Source organism: Gossypium arboreum, chromosome 13 (genome assembly GCF_025698485.1).
Source record: "Gossypium arboreum isolate Shixiya-1 chromosome 13, ASM2569848v2, whole genome shotgun sequence".
NCBI classification, from domain to species: Eukaryota; Viridiplantae; Streptophyta; class Magnoliopsida; order Malvales; family Malvaceae; genus Gossypium; species Gossypium arboreum.
In genome coordinates, this window is record NC_069082.1 from 56,137,904 (window position 1) to 56,153,465 (window position 15,562).

General features: G+C 30.3%; 1 protein-coding gene across 1 annotated transcript; it reads left to right on the top strand.

Annotated features, from left to right (window-relative positions):
- Positions 1 to 3,897: 3,897 nt before the first annotated feature.
- LOC108461152 (non-specific phospholipase C3-like) lies at positions 3,898 to 10,212 on the top strand. The gene is made up of 4 exons (XM_017760874.2): positions 3,898 to 4,751; positions 8,867 to 9,273; positions 9,374 to 9,544; positions 9,638 to 10,212. The coding sequence occupies exons 1-4, from the start codon at positions 4,120 to 4,122 to the stop codon at positions 9,952 to 9,954; spliced, it is 1,527 nt and encodes a 508-aa protein (XP_017616363.1). The 5' UTR covers positions 3,898 to 4,119; the 3' UTR covers positions 9,955 to 10,212.
- The last annotated feature ends 5,350 nt before the right edge of the window (positions 10,213 to 15,562 follow it).

Consider the following 15,562-nt stretch of genomic DNA (forward strand, 5'->3'; position numbering starts at 1 on the left):
AAAAATAAAACATTCATATATCAATAACTTTGTATTAAGCAAATGTTTGAAAAATGTTTTGTAACATTACAATATGCATTAAGATGATGCATGTTTTACATTAAACCATGAAAGCATTTGTAAGCCATTGCAACAAAAATGCTAACACCTATTGAATCAAGCCACCTTAGAGTGATCATGATCAACTAATAAGAACATGAATTTCCACCCAATTAGTACATTAACCTAATTCCTTAAGCATTCACACCTATTAATAATCGTGTAACGTTTGGCCATCATTTTAACTTAAGCATAGCTTATTGGGGAGTTATTTAACTAGATGATCTTGAGTGTGTAACTATCAACTCAACACTTATCACATCATGCACCACAAATGAGTCCTCTTGGGACATTCTCACCGAGTAACATACCATGACTAGTTGTCCTCTTTGAAGATAGAATTTCTTAATGTATCGTATGATAATACCTACCACAAGGGCCAGTCCAACTATCATATGATCATAAGAAAATTATGCTTACTTGCAGGAAGTCTCCTCAATGAAATCCACATGAAAATGTCTACCTTAGGGTAGGTCCATTTCATGACATTACAAGAGACCATTGATGGAGGCTGTAGGTTTTCTTTACGGAACTTTTCTCATTCAATATTTAAAAAACATACAAGGTTTTTATAATTTTTGATTTCAATAATGTATTATCAATATATGCATGACAAGTACATGTGACATTCTTTCCTAAACTATGATATGCTTATCTCATATATGCATGACATGTTATGGCAATTTTATAATATTCACATTTAATTATACACAAGAGCCAATCAAACAATTTGGACTCTCCATAGTTTTTCTTTTAAGGGAAAAACTAAAGAAGTGAATGTGAAATGTGCACCATGTAGGTTCCCACGAAAAGGACGTGAGTTGTATTTGACTACTTAAAAACCAAGCCTTTTATTGCCAGATCCAATCCCAGACATGCACCTTCTTATTACCACATTTCTCATAGTAATCGAATAACCTAAAGAAGTGAATGGAACAATACAACACACGTATTTTCTCATTACCACACTTCTTATTTTTAATAGGTCAACTGTAGATCATCTTATACATATATATCATAATTATATCAAAAATTATTATTAAATAGATATATAAAGATATGGGTAATAAAGAAATTGTCAACCAAGGTTTCCATGGTTTTATTTCTAGAAAGTAAATGAAAAAGAAAAAATTACATTGTTTTTCATCACAAGACATTTCTTGTATCTTCCACCGCCATTACTCCATCTTCTCCTCGTCATGGACTCATTTTTGGTAAAATTACATTTATGTCCTATGTTCATTTTCGACTTACAAGATTTCTAAAAATAAAAAATAATCTTACGTGGAGATGATAGTCTATGGTCTATTTCCTAATAATCACAATCTTGGCAAAAAATAATAGTTATATAACGAATATATAATCTTGCATTTGTTCACCTACATTCCACTAAACATGTGAATAATTACAAGAATGTCACATCATATCAAATATTAATCAAATAAGATGAAGAGAGAGATGCGGTCCCAATTTACACTATAAATATAACATAACCTAGATCTGATACCAATTGTTGGAAAAAATTCGGTTTGAAAATGGTTTTCTTACACAACGGGAAATTAAAATTTAAAAAAACGACTCGGTTTGTTATATTTATAACATTAAACCTTGAACCAAAATCATACATGTGTTTTCGAAAAAGCAGCTCCTTGAAGTTTTTAGGCTTCCAACCAAATGATCTTCTTTGTTATTCTTAAACCACGAACTGCTTTGAATGTGGGATCAAACCAATTAAATCAAAACACAGAACTAGAAAAAAATTTCTTTTCTTTTTTTTGGTGAAAACGAAAATTCTCTCTTCTTTAATAGAAATCAGCAGAATTGTTATTCTGGAAAAATATATTTCATAGTTGAGAATAAATTTTCTTTATTTTTTGGCAAAGTAACAATCTCTCAAAATTGTGCAAATAGCTCTACCAGTGTCATCTAAATATAGGTGGAGAAAGTAGAACTCTTGTTGAGTTGTAGTGGTTTATTTCAAATAGAAAAATATAGGAGAGAGGTGGACGACACACCCTAGTATTCCTAATAGGGTTGTTGTCCCTTTCATGTTACATGAGGGTTTTGGGCCTCTTTCACATCGGGTCCAATTATGAGTACTTCTTGGGCCTTTTTGACCCAATACTCTATAATGTGATCCAACCCGATTCGGTATTTCTATTTCCCAAAGTAAAAATATTTTTATATAAAATAATTTTCTTATCTCTATTTTACCCCCAACAAAATTTTGAAAACATTACCCTGGTAAAATTTTGGAAATTTTCCCTAGTAAAATTTCAAAAATATATGTTCAATATTTCACAACTCAACATGCTCACTATGATCAAATGGTTTATTTTCATTTTTGGACTTCAAAATAGTCCAAAAACATAAACTCATTCTTTCGATCACTTTTTAAGTAATTCATATAAGATTGCAAATTTCTATTTTCATTTTTGAAAACTTATATTCATTTTCAAATGATTCCATTTCTCCATTTAAGAGAAAACCATAATCATTCCTAAATGTTTCACATTTCTCTTTTTCTATTCATTCTGTTCATTTCTATTCAAACATGCAATTCATTTCTGGTTTCAACGAGCTAGGTGAGGGACTAATTGGACATATGTAGTTGAGACTTAAATGATTTATGGTCACGATGTTCCCCTACTAAAACCATGACATCAACCTCTTGAATCCTAGGTCGCGACTCACCTCTGTTGCAATTGAGATGTCATGCTTCTGCCCTCAATCTCGCGACATTCCTCTTTCATTGTCGTGGCATCACCATTGTACTTTGCAATTCTCACATTTTAGTCCCTCATTTATCACGGGTGTTTCTTAAAAGCTTTTTTAAGCTTGCTTATAACTTGAATTTGATTAAATAATGTATTTTAATTAAGTTTTGGAACCTAGTGGCTTGAATAACTTGTTTATTGGATACATAAATGAAATTGTAGCTGTTTTTTCAATGAATGTAGTATCTTACATTTGAGATCCGACGATTGAGTCAAGTGTGGTGTGTTACATACATAATATATAAAAATAACATAATATATAAAAATAACATAATATATAAGAATAACATAATATAAAATATTACAAAATTAAAAATGGGTCGGCTCGAGCTTGGGCCTTGAATGTTCAAGCCCAAGTTCAACCCATATTTTAAACAAGCCTAATTTGTTTGTCAAAGCCCATTTTTCGAGTATAATATCTTTGCCTAAACTCTTCCAAGTTTTTGTGGGCCTTCGAGCCTGGGTAAGTAACCCGACCCATGAACAAGTCTAATGAAATACAAACTCGTGCCAGTTGTATTGGTAAAACCTTAAATTACCACCCAATCAAATCCTTATTTTGATTTTTTTGTACTATTGGTTGAGTTAGTGTAAAAGTTTATCTAAATTGGTGTCATTTTTTAAAGTTTAATATAGTATATATTCCATCTGTTATTGTTGTTATTGTTATGATTGGAGGTGGAGTACGAGAGTGTTTAGGATCACTTGAGGGTTGAACTTAAGCTTTTATCCTTACAATAAAATACTTTTGTCACTATGCCAAAAGATTGTCAAAAGTTACATTATTTATAATATATTATTTTTAAATACATATTTATGTTTTAAGTACTCAATTTCTATACATATATTCATGTGATAAAATTTCTAATATATTATAAATAATGATTATTTATGTTAATCGTATAAAATTAAAATATTTTATTAAAATAACTAAACGTTAATGCTCACTGCACGTATATAACTTATTATTATATTCAATGTATTAAAATATCGGGAGGAGATGAAATGATTAAAAAACTTTTGCCAAAAACACATGTTTTTTTTTTAGGAAGCCAAAAACACCTATGTTTAAAATTACTTAAAATATTCACATCATGCTCATTCATTAATATATAATATGGTTAACTTTCAACGCCAAAAACATTAAGCTAATCCCATTTTGCTTCTGGCCAAAACAAGAAAAAAAAAATTCCCATTTTGCCAGAAACAAAGAGCTTGTCAAGAAAGCTCCAAGATATCAACAATGGCAGTTGAAACAAGCTCTGCAACTCCATCTCCAATCAAAACAGTGGTTGTTTTGGTTCAAGAGAACCGTTCCTTTGACCACATGTTAGGCTGGTTCAAAACTATAAACCCAGAAATCGACGGTGTCACAGGCTCCGAATCCAACCCCATTTCCACCTCCGACCCCAACTCCACCCAAATCACCTTCAAGGACACCGCCGCCTACGTTGATCCCGACCCCGACCACTCTTTCCAAGCCATATACGAACAAGTATCCGGCAAAACGTGGGATACCAGCAACCCGGATCCGAACCCGGGGATAAAAATGAACGGTTTTGTACAAAATGCTGAACGTACAACTCCGGGGCTGTCGGAGACCGTAATGAATGGGTTTAAACCGGAGGCTGTGCCGGTGTTTAAGCAGCTAGTGACGGAGTTCGCAGTGTGTGATCGGTGGTTTGCGTCGTTGCCGGCGTCGACGCAGCCTAACAGGCTTTACGTACACTCAGCGACATCGCATGGTGCCATGAGCAACAACACACAACAGCTTATCGAAGGATTTCCTCAAAAAACTATATTTGAATCATTGGAAGAGAATGGATATAGCTTTGGGATTTATTATCAATCTTTTCCATCTACGCTTTTTTACAGGTAATAATTTTAACTTAGCTCTTCTGGAATTCTTAATTTTTATTCTATAGAATTACGGTATTAATTTTATTTTTAAATATTATTTCCTTTGATGATATTAATTTATATTTATTTAATATCAATCTTAATGTCAATTAATTTCTGCACGTATACACTTTTTTCAAACTTTTGATGTTCACATCAGCTAACAAAAGTTTTCCATTATTGAGATGGAGGTTAGATTTTGGTTTTCTATTATTTTCCTTCCCTTTCATTTATATAATCCTCACTCCTTTAACTATAATACAAAATAAATAAATTTTACTATTAATCTATATTTTTTTTATAAAAGTAGTGGGAATAATCTCTATATTTTGGTTTGGTCATTTTTAATTTTTATATATTTTAAAATTTAAAATTTTGATAATCATCAAACAATAATTATTAAATTCATTAAGTTTTAATTCTAAAATATAATACAGCAAGCATATTATCATATATTTAATGTCATATTAGTTTGATATGTTTACATATTACTCACTAAAATTCAAGTTAATAGATAAACAATTATCATTTATGTCAAGATTAAATTTTCAAAATTGAAAGTATAAGGATTTAAAATGACTAATTAGAGAATATTGACTAAATCTACTACTAAACCCATAATACAATATTAGTAATAAAATTTAATCAAACATATTTAATGCTACTATTTGAATTAGAATTAAAATTTCAAAATTCAAAGACTACAAGGATAAAAATTGATCTATTCAAAAGGACCGAGACTAAAATTGATCAAATTAAAATATAGAGATTAAACTCATAATTTTATAAAAATATAAGGATTAATAAAAAATTAACACATTTTAAAGAAATATCTTTTTATAAGAGTAGTAGGAATGTCCAAAATCAAAATATACGAGATTAATTGAATTTTTTCAATAGAATTTTTTTACACTAGGTTGATGGTATCCTTCTTGTAAATTACATGTAAATTATTTATTTAATTAAAATTAGAGTCATCTAACTTCTGAATCATGATAGGCTGGCCATGGTCTATTATTTAAAGTCAATTACTTTATGTGCATAATAAGATTGTTTAGAATTTAATTATTTCGTTCATCCCATCCAAAACCACAAGAATCCAATAATGTTGAAAGGGTCCCATTCCCATATAATTGAAAATTTAAAATATAATAAACCACTTTAAAAAACAATAAAGCTCATACACAATAACCACTTGCTGCTCTTCTTTTCTTCGTCAATCCAAATCCAACTCATCATACACTATTCACTTTTTAATATTATTATTAATTAAATATCATATTGCTATATTATATACTTACAAAAAAAATTATAATTAAAGATTTTTAATAATTAGAAGTTGAGAATAATATTATTTAAAATTCAACTCAAATTTTCGTATTTATAATATAATGCTTTTACTTAAGAGAATTATCCACACTTATTAACTTTTATATCATAATTTTTATTGTTTCCAAGATTAAATTTTGAAATTGACAAGTTCCATCAATCCATCTTCAAGAACCCTTTTCTACCATATTTCTATGACTGACAAATTGTTTTTTTATCCAATCAATTGTTTCAAAAAGAAAATTTCTTATGTTTGATTGGGATTTATTTACATATATTTGGCTAATTTTGTTTTCTTAATTAATTTTCCCTCGACCTATAAATTTGAAAATATTATATATTTAAGCACGTTAAAATCAGAACCAAGTTGGTTTTTATTTTTTCTTTGCTCCCAATTAGGTAACTATGGTAGTCGGTAGATGTGAACACTTTTTCTCTCGTTCATATTTTTATCTTATGATATATTTTAAAAAAATGCTAGGATATAAATTGAATACCCAACTACCATATCTTTACTATATATAAAAGGAAGCCTTCCTTCTTTGACACTGACTTCTTTTTATATAGTAATGGTTAATTTTAATTTCGATATTTGATTTTTTGTTATATAAAATAATTAAATTTCAATTCTACTTTTATATAATATTAAAATTTAAAACTTGATCATTATATTTAAATATTTTATATAATTTGGTACTTCAATATTTATAATGTCATTAGTTAATTTAAATAGTTTATTCTAATTAACATACCAATGTAAATTTAAAGAATTATTAATATCATTAAAATGCCAATGTTTATATTATAATGCTATTTTTATTACATGATTATCGAGTTAGTATTTTTTTTAATTTCGAATACCATACAACTAAATTTAACAGAAAAATTTAACGACATCAATAAGTAGGCCTAATTTTTAAATTCAAAAATAAAAAAACTAAATCAAAAATTAAATTCTAAATATAAACTTAAAACATATAATAAATTTAAAATTTTAACTATTTAATCTAAAATAATTAACACTAACTATTCATAAAACAATTTCAATAATTAAGAGATTAAAATACACGCCATTTCAAATATAAATGAATTAAAAATACATTTTTCCTTTTTCCTAGTGTGAAGGTAACAATAGCTAACGAAAGGCAATAAACAGGGACCAATTAAAATCGTGACACCCTTCATTAAAAACATGGTGGCTGAATTCTTTATTATTATTGCCTAGAGTATGAGTATGACCTTTCAGATATATACAAGTTTTTTTCTCCAAAACCATATCGTATTCAAAATTTAATATTTTACATTTAGTTTAATGATTTGTGTTTGTTTTAGGTAAAGTTATTTTTGTTTCTTTCTAATAAGATTCCTTGACTTCTGGCTGCCAATTTTTAGATCTACATTACACGTAACGTGTTCAAAGAAGAAATTTTTTGTATTTTCAATCAAACTTTCACTAATTCATCTATAAATTACACGTCAAGTAAAATTAAAGTTAGTGTTTGTCTATAATTAATATTACTGTAAATTTTTTTAAAAAATACTCATATTACAATATTTGAATTCTCATTGTTTTTGTAAAATAATCAAAACCTCATTTGTTTTTCATATTAATTTTTGTAAATATTTGGAGGTGTCAAGGGCAAAACCAAATATTTTGGGACTGAAATTAAATTATATATTTTTATGAGCTAAAATGTAATTTCACCAATATATTAACTTATATCATTATAATTTTGAGGACAAATTATAATTTTACTTTGTATTATTAACTTATAATTTTATTGATTTTAGGGAGATTTAAAGAGCAATTTTTCATTTAAGAGGAGGGGAAGAGAGCATGTCCCCTACCTATTCTTTAATGGGTGTGCCATAATCTAGTACTTATATAATGCAGCTGATTAATTTGATGTCATAGGTGAATTCAACATCAATTTAAATAAAAAATTGTCTAAAAATATTTTTTAACAAAATAATGAATATTGATACAATTGTGTTTTTTATCACTATTTTTATATAAAATATTTAAATAAATCAACTAAAAACTAAGTATCTAATGATTGAACATGAAAATGATGAGCGTCTCATTATAAATATTTTACCGTTTTACCTATAATTTAATTGTTAAATAAATCATTTATAAATATATATTGACATAATTTAGTATATATAATCAATGATGGTATCTTTGCTAGATAATTGTTAAATCCTCTACTCCATGTGTTGGTAATTTTTAGTTTTAATTTGTTTATTTTTAAATAATATATTTATAAATTATTATTTTGAACAATCTTATTATATGTTCTAATAATATATGCATTCTTTTTGACACAATGTTTAAACTACCCATAACTTCTCCCCATCTCATAAATAGAAGGATAATACGCTTTAACACACTTAAACTCACTTCCTTTTGCATTGACAACAATGTCCATACTAATTGAACTAAGATTCAATTCAATTATTCAACATTTTTATTGGATATATCTAAAGGAAAATGTTTATTTTATTTTATTTCTAACTTTTATTAATTTTTTTTATCTCAAACGTTTACAGATTAAAAAATTAAAAAAGATAACTTAATAACAAATAAAATCACTTAGATTCGGTGGATTGGAGAAAAAACAAAATCCCAAATCTATCTACAAATGAAAGAAAAGAGACGTAAATAAATCTCATTATTCATACAAAGATCATCCAATAGAAGAAATGTACTAATATGAATTAATTGATGCTGATAATATGGTTTCATTAACTAATATCAGGAAGCTTAGGCACTTGAAATATGTGGACAATTTCCATCAATACGATCTAAGCTTCAAGCGTCACTGTAAGGATGGGAAGCTACCAAATTATGTGGTGATTGAGCCCAGATATTTTGACATTTTAACAGCTGCTGCAAACGACGACCACCCTTCCCATGACGTCTCAGAGGGCCAGAAGCTTGTGAAGGAAATCTATGAAGCGCTCAGATCAAGTCCTCAGTGGAATGAAATCTTGTTCCTGGTCATATATGATGAACATGGTGGTTTCTATGACCATGTTCCGACACCAACCGGAGTCCCTAGCCCCGATGATATTGTCGGTCCTGAGCCTTATAACTTCAAGTTTGATCGTCTTGGTTGCAGGGTTCCTGCCATTATGGTTTCCCCTTGGATTGAGCCTGGAACAGGTAAGTCCGGATGCAAGATTATGTATATGTTGCTTATAACCCAGCTTACTCTGATTGGTTTGGATAAAAATGTGGCTGACATTGAGTATGCTGAATTCAGTGTTGCATAGGCCATCAGGGCCAGATCCTACATCAGAGTTCGAGCATTCCTCCATTGCAGCAACACTTAAGAAGATTTTCAATCTCAAAGAATTTCTAACAAAGCGTGATGCGTGGGCTGGTTCCTTTGATATTGTTGTCAATCGAAGCACCCCAAGAACAGACTGTCCAGGTAAATTCAACTATCTAAACACCCTACAGTTGTTTTTTTTTTTTCAGTAAAGTGATTGAAAGCTATAATAATAATTATTGCATAAAAATGTAGAAAAACTGGCAGAGCCAGTGAAAATGAGAGACAGTGATGCAAAAGAAACAGCAAAACTAAGCGATTTTCAAGAAGAGCTAGTGCAAGCAGCAGCAGCATTGAAAGGAGATCCATTCAATCTTGTCGAAAACATGACAGTTTCATCTGGTCTCAAGTACGTTGAAGATGCCTTCAAAAAATTCTATGATGACGGCCAGAAAGCTAAGGAAATCAATGAAGTTGAAGATACTGTTTCAGCTGATGCATCAACTAGGAGGACAACAGCTTCCAAAACTTTCATGCAGAAAGTTTTCTCCTGTTTGGTTTGTGATCGTTGATCTACAAAAACATAATCATCAATTATCTGCCAAGCTTCCATCAATCCATTTTTTCCCTATATGTTTGCAATTTGAAGAGATTTGGGGTTTGAACAGTTAGCATGCGTAGCTACTTGACGAGACAAGTTTGTGAGAATCGTGTCATGTTACCGCATTTTAAATTTGATTTACTTTCTTTTTTCGCATCATGATGCGGCTGTTCTTCTTCTTCTTGTCATTATAAATTATGTGTATGAAAATTATATATTAAAATGCAAACGTTATTTTGAAACATACAATAAATAATTAAACGTATAGTTTGAAATTAATTAATAATACATAAAATATATTTACAATACTAAAATAAAAAAAAGATTAAATTGTGAGTAAAATGTAAATTAAACATGTAAATACATCATATTAAAAACACTAAATATACTACAATTGTTGATTATGGTGTTTTCATTGATCTTGAATTAGTGTCTAATTAACTAATAGCACAAACTCAATCAACAACATTATCAATACATACAATTAATAGAAGTAATAAAGTATGCATAATACAATGAAAATGTAAAAATTATATTAAAATAAAGTTTTGGTTTAGTAGTAAGTTTATGATTATTTATTGATGTAAATAGCATAGGTTCAAATCCTATCACATGCAACATCCCGAGGTTACAATGCCAAAGTTGCTCGCTTGATTCCTTTCTTCAATTAAGTCCTTGAAAGTGCCTTAGCCATACTTTAAGCTCAATTGCACATATAATTGATATTTTTATTGAAAATAACATAGGAAATAAATAAAAAGTGCAGTTAACATAAATTCTAATCTAAATGCAAAAAAACGACAAAAGACTCAAAACATCGCTTGGAATTAAGCTCTTTAAGAATGAAAAGAGCTTAATTTATCATATCCAAATATGACGTATCAAGTTACTTGATCACTTTTGCAGGGGAACTTGTCGGTTGGCAATCTACATTGCAGAAATGTATTGCTTTTGCCACTACAGAGTTTAAGTTTATTGCAACTATCAAAGAGTGCAATGAGTTATTTTAGAAGAAGCAATTTGTGCAAGAACTCAACTTTGCTCATGAGGTATGTAACACCCCTAACTCGTATCTATTGCCGAAACGGGGTTACGAAGCATTAATGGAGTTTATAGAATAATTACAGATAATTCATGTCATTTGCTGTTCATATCTAAAACTATTCATATTGTCCCTTGAATGGACCCTCGAAGCCCAATTTAAGCATTAGAAACAAGTTGGGACTAAATCGGGATCTTAGAAAATTTTTCGCAAAATTTCAAAATTTTTCTTATATACAAGGGTCACGCACCTGTGTGAGTAGCCACACGGCCAAGTGACATGCCCATGTCTCAGGCTGTGTGGGCATTCGATGTGAGGCACGTGGCTATGTCCTTACCCGTGTAACTCTCTGACTTATGGCACATAGCCTGCCACACACTTGTGTGCTAGCCATGTGGTCAATTTAATTTTTCACAAATTAGGTACAGGTTTTACACGGCCAAGACGCACGCCCGTGTCGCTGCCTGTTTGCTTAATTCTGAGCATTCTGTTTCTAAATTTTAAGATCCAAGGGACACATGGCCAAACCACACGCCCATGTGTCAGGCTGTGTGTCACACACGGTCAAGACACATGCTCGTGTATCTAGCTGTGTGAACAAAATAAAGTCATTTCCTAACTTTATACCAAACAATTCAAGAAATATAACCGGGCCAACTCTAACATCTAACTTGATATATTATCACATGCATTCATGTTTATACTCTTACCTTTTATAGACATTCATGTTTAATTTAACTCAATCAAACCATACTAAACACATATGTAGTTACTATGATATAACTTTGTAAATATACCAAATCAAACCATCACTAGCCATTCCAATGCCTAGATTACAAACTATCATTTACAAGCCAACAATTGGCCAAGTTAATCTATACATGCCATTATACCAAAATAAGTTTACTATTTATAACAAAGCAAGCTGGTGGATACTGTGATGATACTCCGACCAATCTCCAATCTTTGCGAGCTTTTGAGCACTATAATACATAGAAAAGAAAACCTAGTAAGCATATAATGCTTAGTAAGTTCGTATAACACGAATTAAACTTACCAATCATATTCAAATAAATAAGCATAACAATAACATGCTTCCCAACAAATTAGCAACTAGCCTAATCACATACACTCAATTAAGCAAGTTAGTCATACACTTCACATGTACATCAAATAAACATGGATGAGCTTATCATGTTTCACACTTTCAGGTATTTTAGAAGCGTTAAAGGCATAATTCTTTTAATCTCATAATTTCTCATATCAGGAGATTTATCCGTTGAATTATTGAAATAACAATGGATACTCAAGTAGTATATGCGAGGTATACAAATTAGTAATCCGTCAATTCATGTTCAGGGGTACCTGATAAGGTACATAATTAAGAAGCACATTCTCGAGCCACATATATCAAGATGCTCAGATGAGTCATGTAATGGGACGCTTATCCGGGCTAAATAAGAAACTGGTAAGAGTTTTAATCAAGGAGTTCATAGAGCTTTACAGGTAACTTCAAAGAGTTATTGTCAGGGAGCACCGGATAAGGTAACAGAGAGTTCAAGCAAGCCATGTCAAAAAGCTCATAAGAGCCTATATCATGATGCTCACATAAAGCTACGTTTGTGCCTGTAATATATACAGGATCACAACCGATCGAATCATGTAACAAGATGCTCGCAAAGAGCTGCGGTAGTGCTCAAAACATGCTAAATCACTACCGATCAGGATGCTCAAGAAGGCTTTTAACAGGGTACTTGTCCGAGATATAATGTCCACAGCATATACGGGAAATACTATCGAATTTCATTATTCATACGGGACTCAACATCTTCTAGACATAATTGGATATGTGATTATTTCATATATTATAACATATATATATTTCATTAAATCAAATAGCACATTCAAATCAAGCATAAAAATAAACACAATTTAGTTACACGAACTTACCTCGATACTTGTTCGTATATAGAAATCTACTAATCGACAATTTTTCTTTTTCTAACTTCGTATTTGAGTTTTCTGGATCTAAATAAATGAATTTAACATCAATTGAATCTATTTTATACTCAATTGAATTCAATTCACTTCCTAGGCAAAATTACTATTTTGCCCTTATACATTTCATAAATGACGATTTTGTCCCTAAGCTTGGAAAATGAAATTTATGCTATTTAATACTTATTTCAATCCTAATCGAATTTTACATGTTACAATAACAACCCATGAATTTCACAAAAATCAAAATTTTCCTTGGGTTTTACCACTTTTCAATTTAGTCCGTAAATCATAATTTCATTAAAATTCTCTTTGTAAAAGTTGTTTATCTATTAACAACATTTCATTTTCTACCATAAATTTCAAAATTTCAGCATATTCATCCATGGAAAAATTTCTATACTTTGATATCTTTTCAAATTAATCCCCAAAATAGATAGATTAAGCTATTCTGATCTCAAAATTATAAGAATTACTAAAAACAGAACAAGAATGCTTACCCAATTGAACCAATTAAGCTTGCTTGAACACTTTTCTCTTTCCTAGGGTTTCCATGTCTAAATTTGGGAAATATGATATAAAATAAGATGATATTTTCTATTATCATCTTTTAATTATTTTAGTTTACAATTTAGTCTTTGCCCTTTTTTAATTTTTCCAATGATGAATCAGCAAAAATTCTACTAACTTTTATTTAATGGTCTAATTACCATATAAGACCTCTTATTTTGAATTTCATAGCTATTTGATCCTTCTAGCTACTAGAATTCAACTTTTGCATTTTATGCAATTTGGTCCTTTCCATAATTAAACACATAATCGGTAAAATTTTTTTATCAGAATTTTCATATAACATTCCTATCATAATACGAACCATGCAATAATATTAAAATAAATTTTCTTTCTAGCTTGGATTTGTGGTCTCGAAACCACTATTCCTATTTCACTAAAAATGGGTTGTTACAACTCTCCCCTTTTAAGAATTTTCATTCTCGAAAATCTTACCAGTGAAGGGATTTGGATATTGCTTTCTCATAGTATCCTTCGGTTCCCAGGTAGCTTTTTCTATTCCATGTCACTGCCAAAGAATCTTTACCAAAGCTATATTTTTATTTCTTAGCTCTTTTGTTTCACGTGCCAGGATTTTGATCGGTTCATCACTGTAAGTCATATCAGGCTGAATCTCTAATTTTGTCAGAGAAATAACATGTGAAGGATCCGACTGATACCGTTGCAACATAGACACATGAAAAACATTATGAATTCTGTTGAGTTCTGCTGGTAATGCCAACCGATATGCAATAGGTCCGATTCTTTCAGTAATCTCATATGACTCGATGAATCGTGGACTCAATTTTCCTTTTCGACCAAACTGGAGAACTTTCTTCTAAGAAGATACTTTCAAAAATACCTTATCACTGACCTGAAATTCTATCTCTTTTCGTTTAAGATCGGCATAAGACTTTTGATGATCAGAGGCTGCTTTCAAACTATTTTGAATTACTTTTACCTTTTCTTCAGTTTCACGGACTAAGTCAACTTCGTATATCTTTTTCTTACTGAGCTTTGTCCAATACAATGGAGTTCTACATTTGCGACCATACAGAGCCTCATATGGGGTCATTTTAATACTGGACTGGTAACTGTTATTGTAAGAAAATTCAACTAAAGGCAGATATTTTTCCTAGGTACCTTTGAATTCTAGAATACAACATCGAAGCATATCTTACAAAATCTATATAACACGTTCAGATTGTCCATCAGTCCTAGGATGGAATGCAGTGCTGAAATGTAACTGTGTACCTAGAGTTGCTTGAAATTTGTTCAAGAATTAGGAAGTAAATCGAGGATCTCTGTAATACCCCTAACCTGTACCCGTCGCCGGAGGGTTAAAGAGTATTACCATATACAAAAGAGCCATATCAAGATAATTAGGTATAGTGATTCATTCTTAAGTTCAATTCACATCAAACATTGAAAACATTAATCAAATCTCAACCACACATTCACATTAACCATTTGGAACACATATAGTAACTTATCAAGCCATTTTCGCATGGCTATACATATATACATCATCAAAAAGATAATTATTTAACAACAAAAAGTCAAGCCTATACATGCCATTATCGAAATTTAACTACTAGAGTACCAAAAGGCTTAGATAGTATGGATGACTTCAACTTTGAGATCCCTGAGACCGTAGCTGACGAACAAGATCTATAAAACAGAGAATTAAGGCAACAAAGTAAGCATTACTATGCTTAGTAAGTTTTAAGCATTTCAAACAATCAAAACGTATCATATAAAATGAACATTAAATATCACAAAACTCGTATTCTAATTGTAATTCACTTGGTCGAATATACACAAGTACACTAGTTATAAATCCTATTAGCCGAATATGTATTTATGTATACACAAGAAAATTTCTAGCACATGTTTCATTATCTACATGGTTTATACAATTACGTTTAGTCACATATTTTCCTATAATGACTTACAGTAACCGAATATGTCATTGTCTTATCCTCAAATA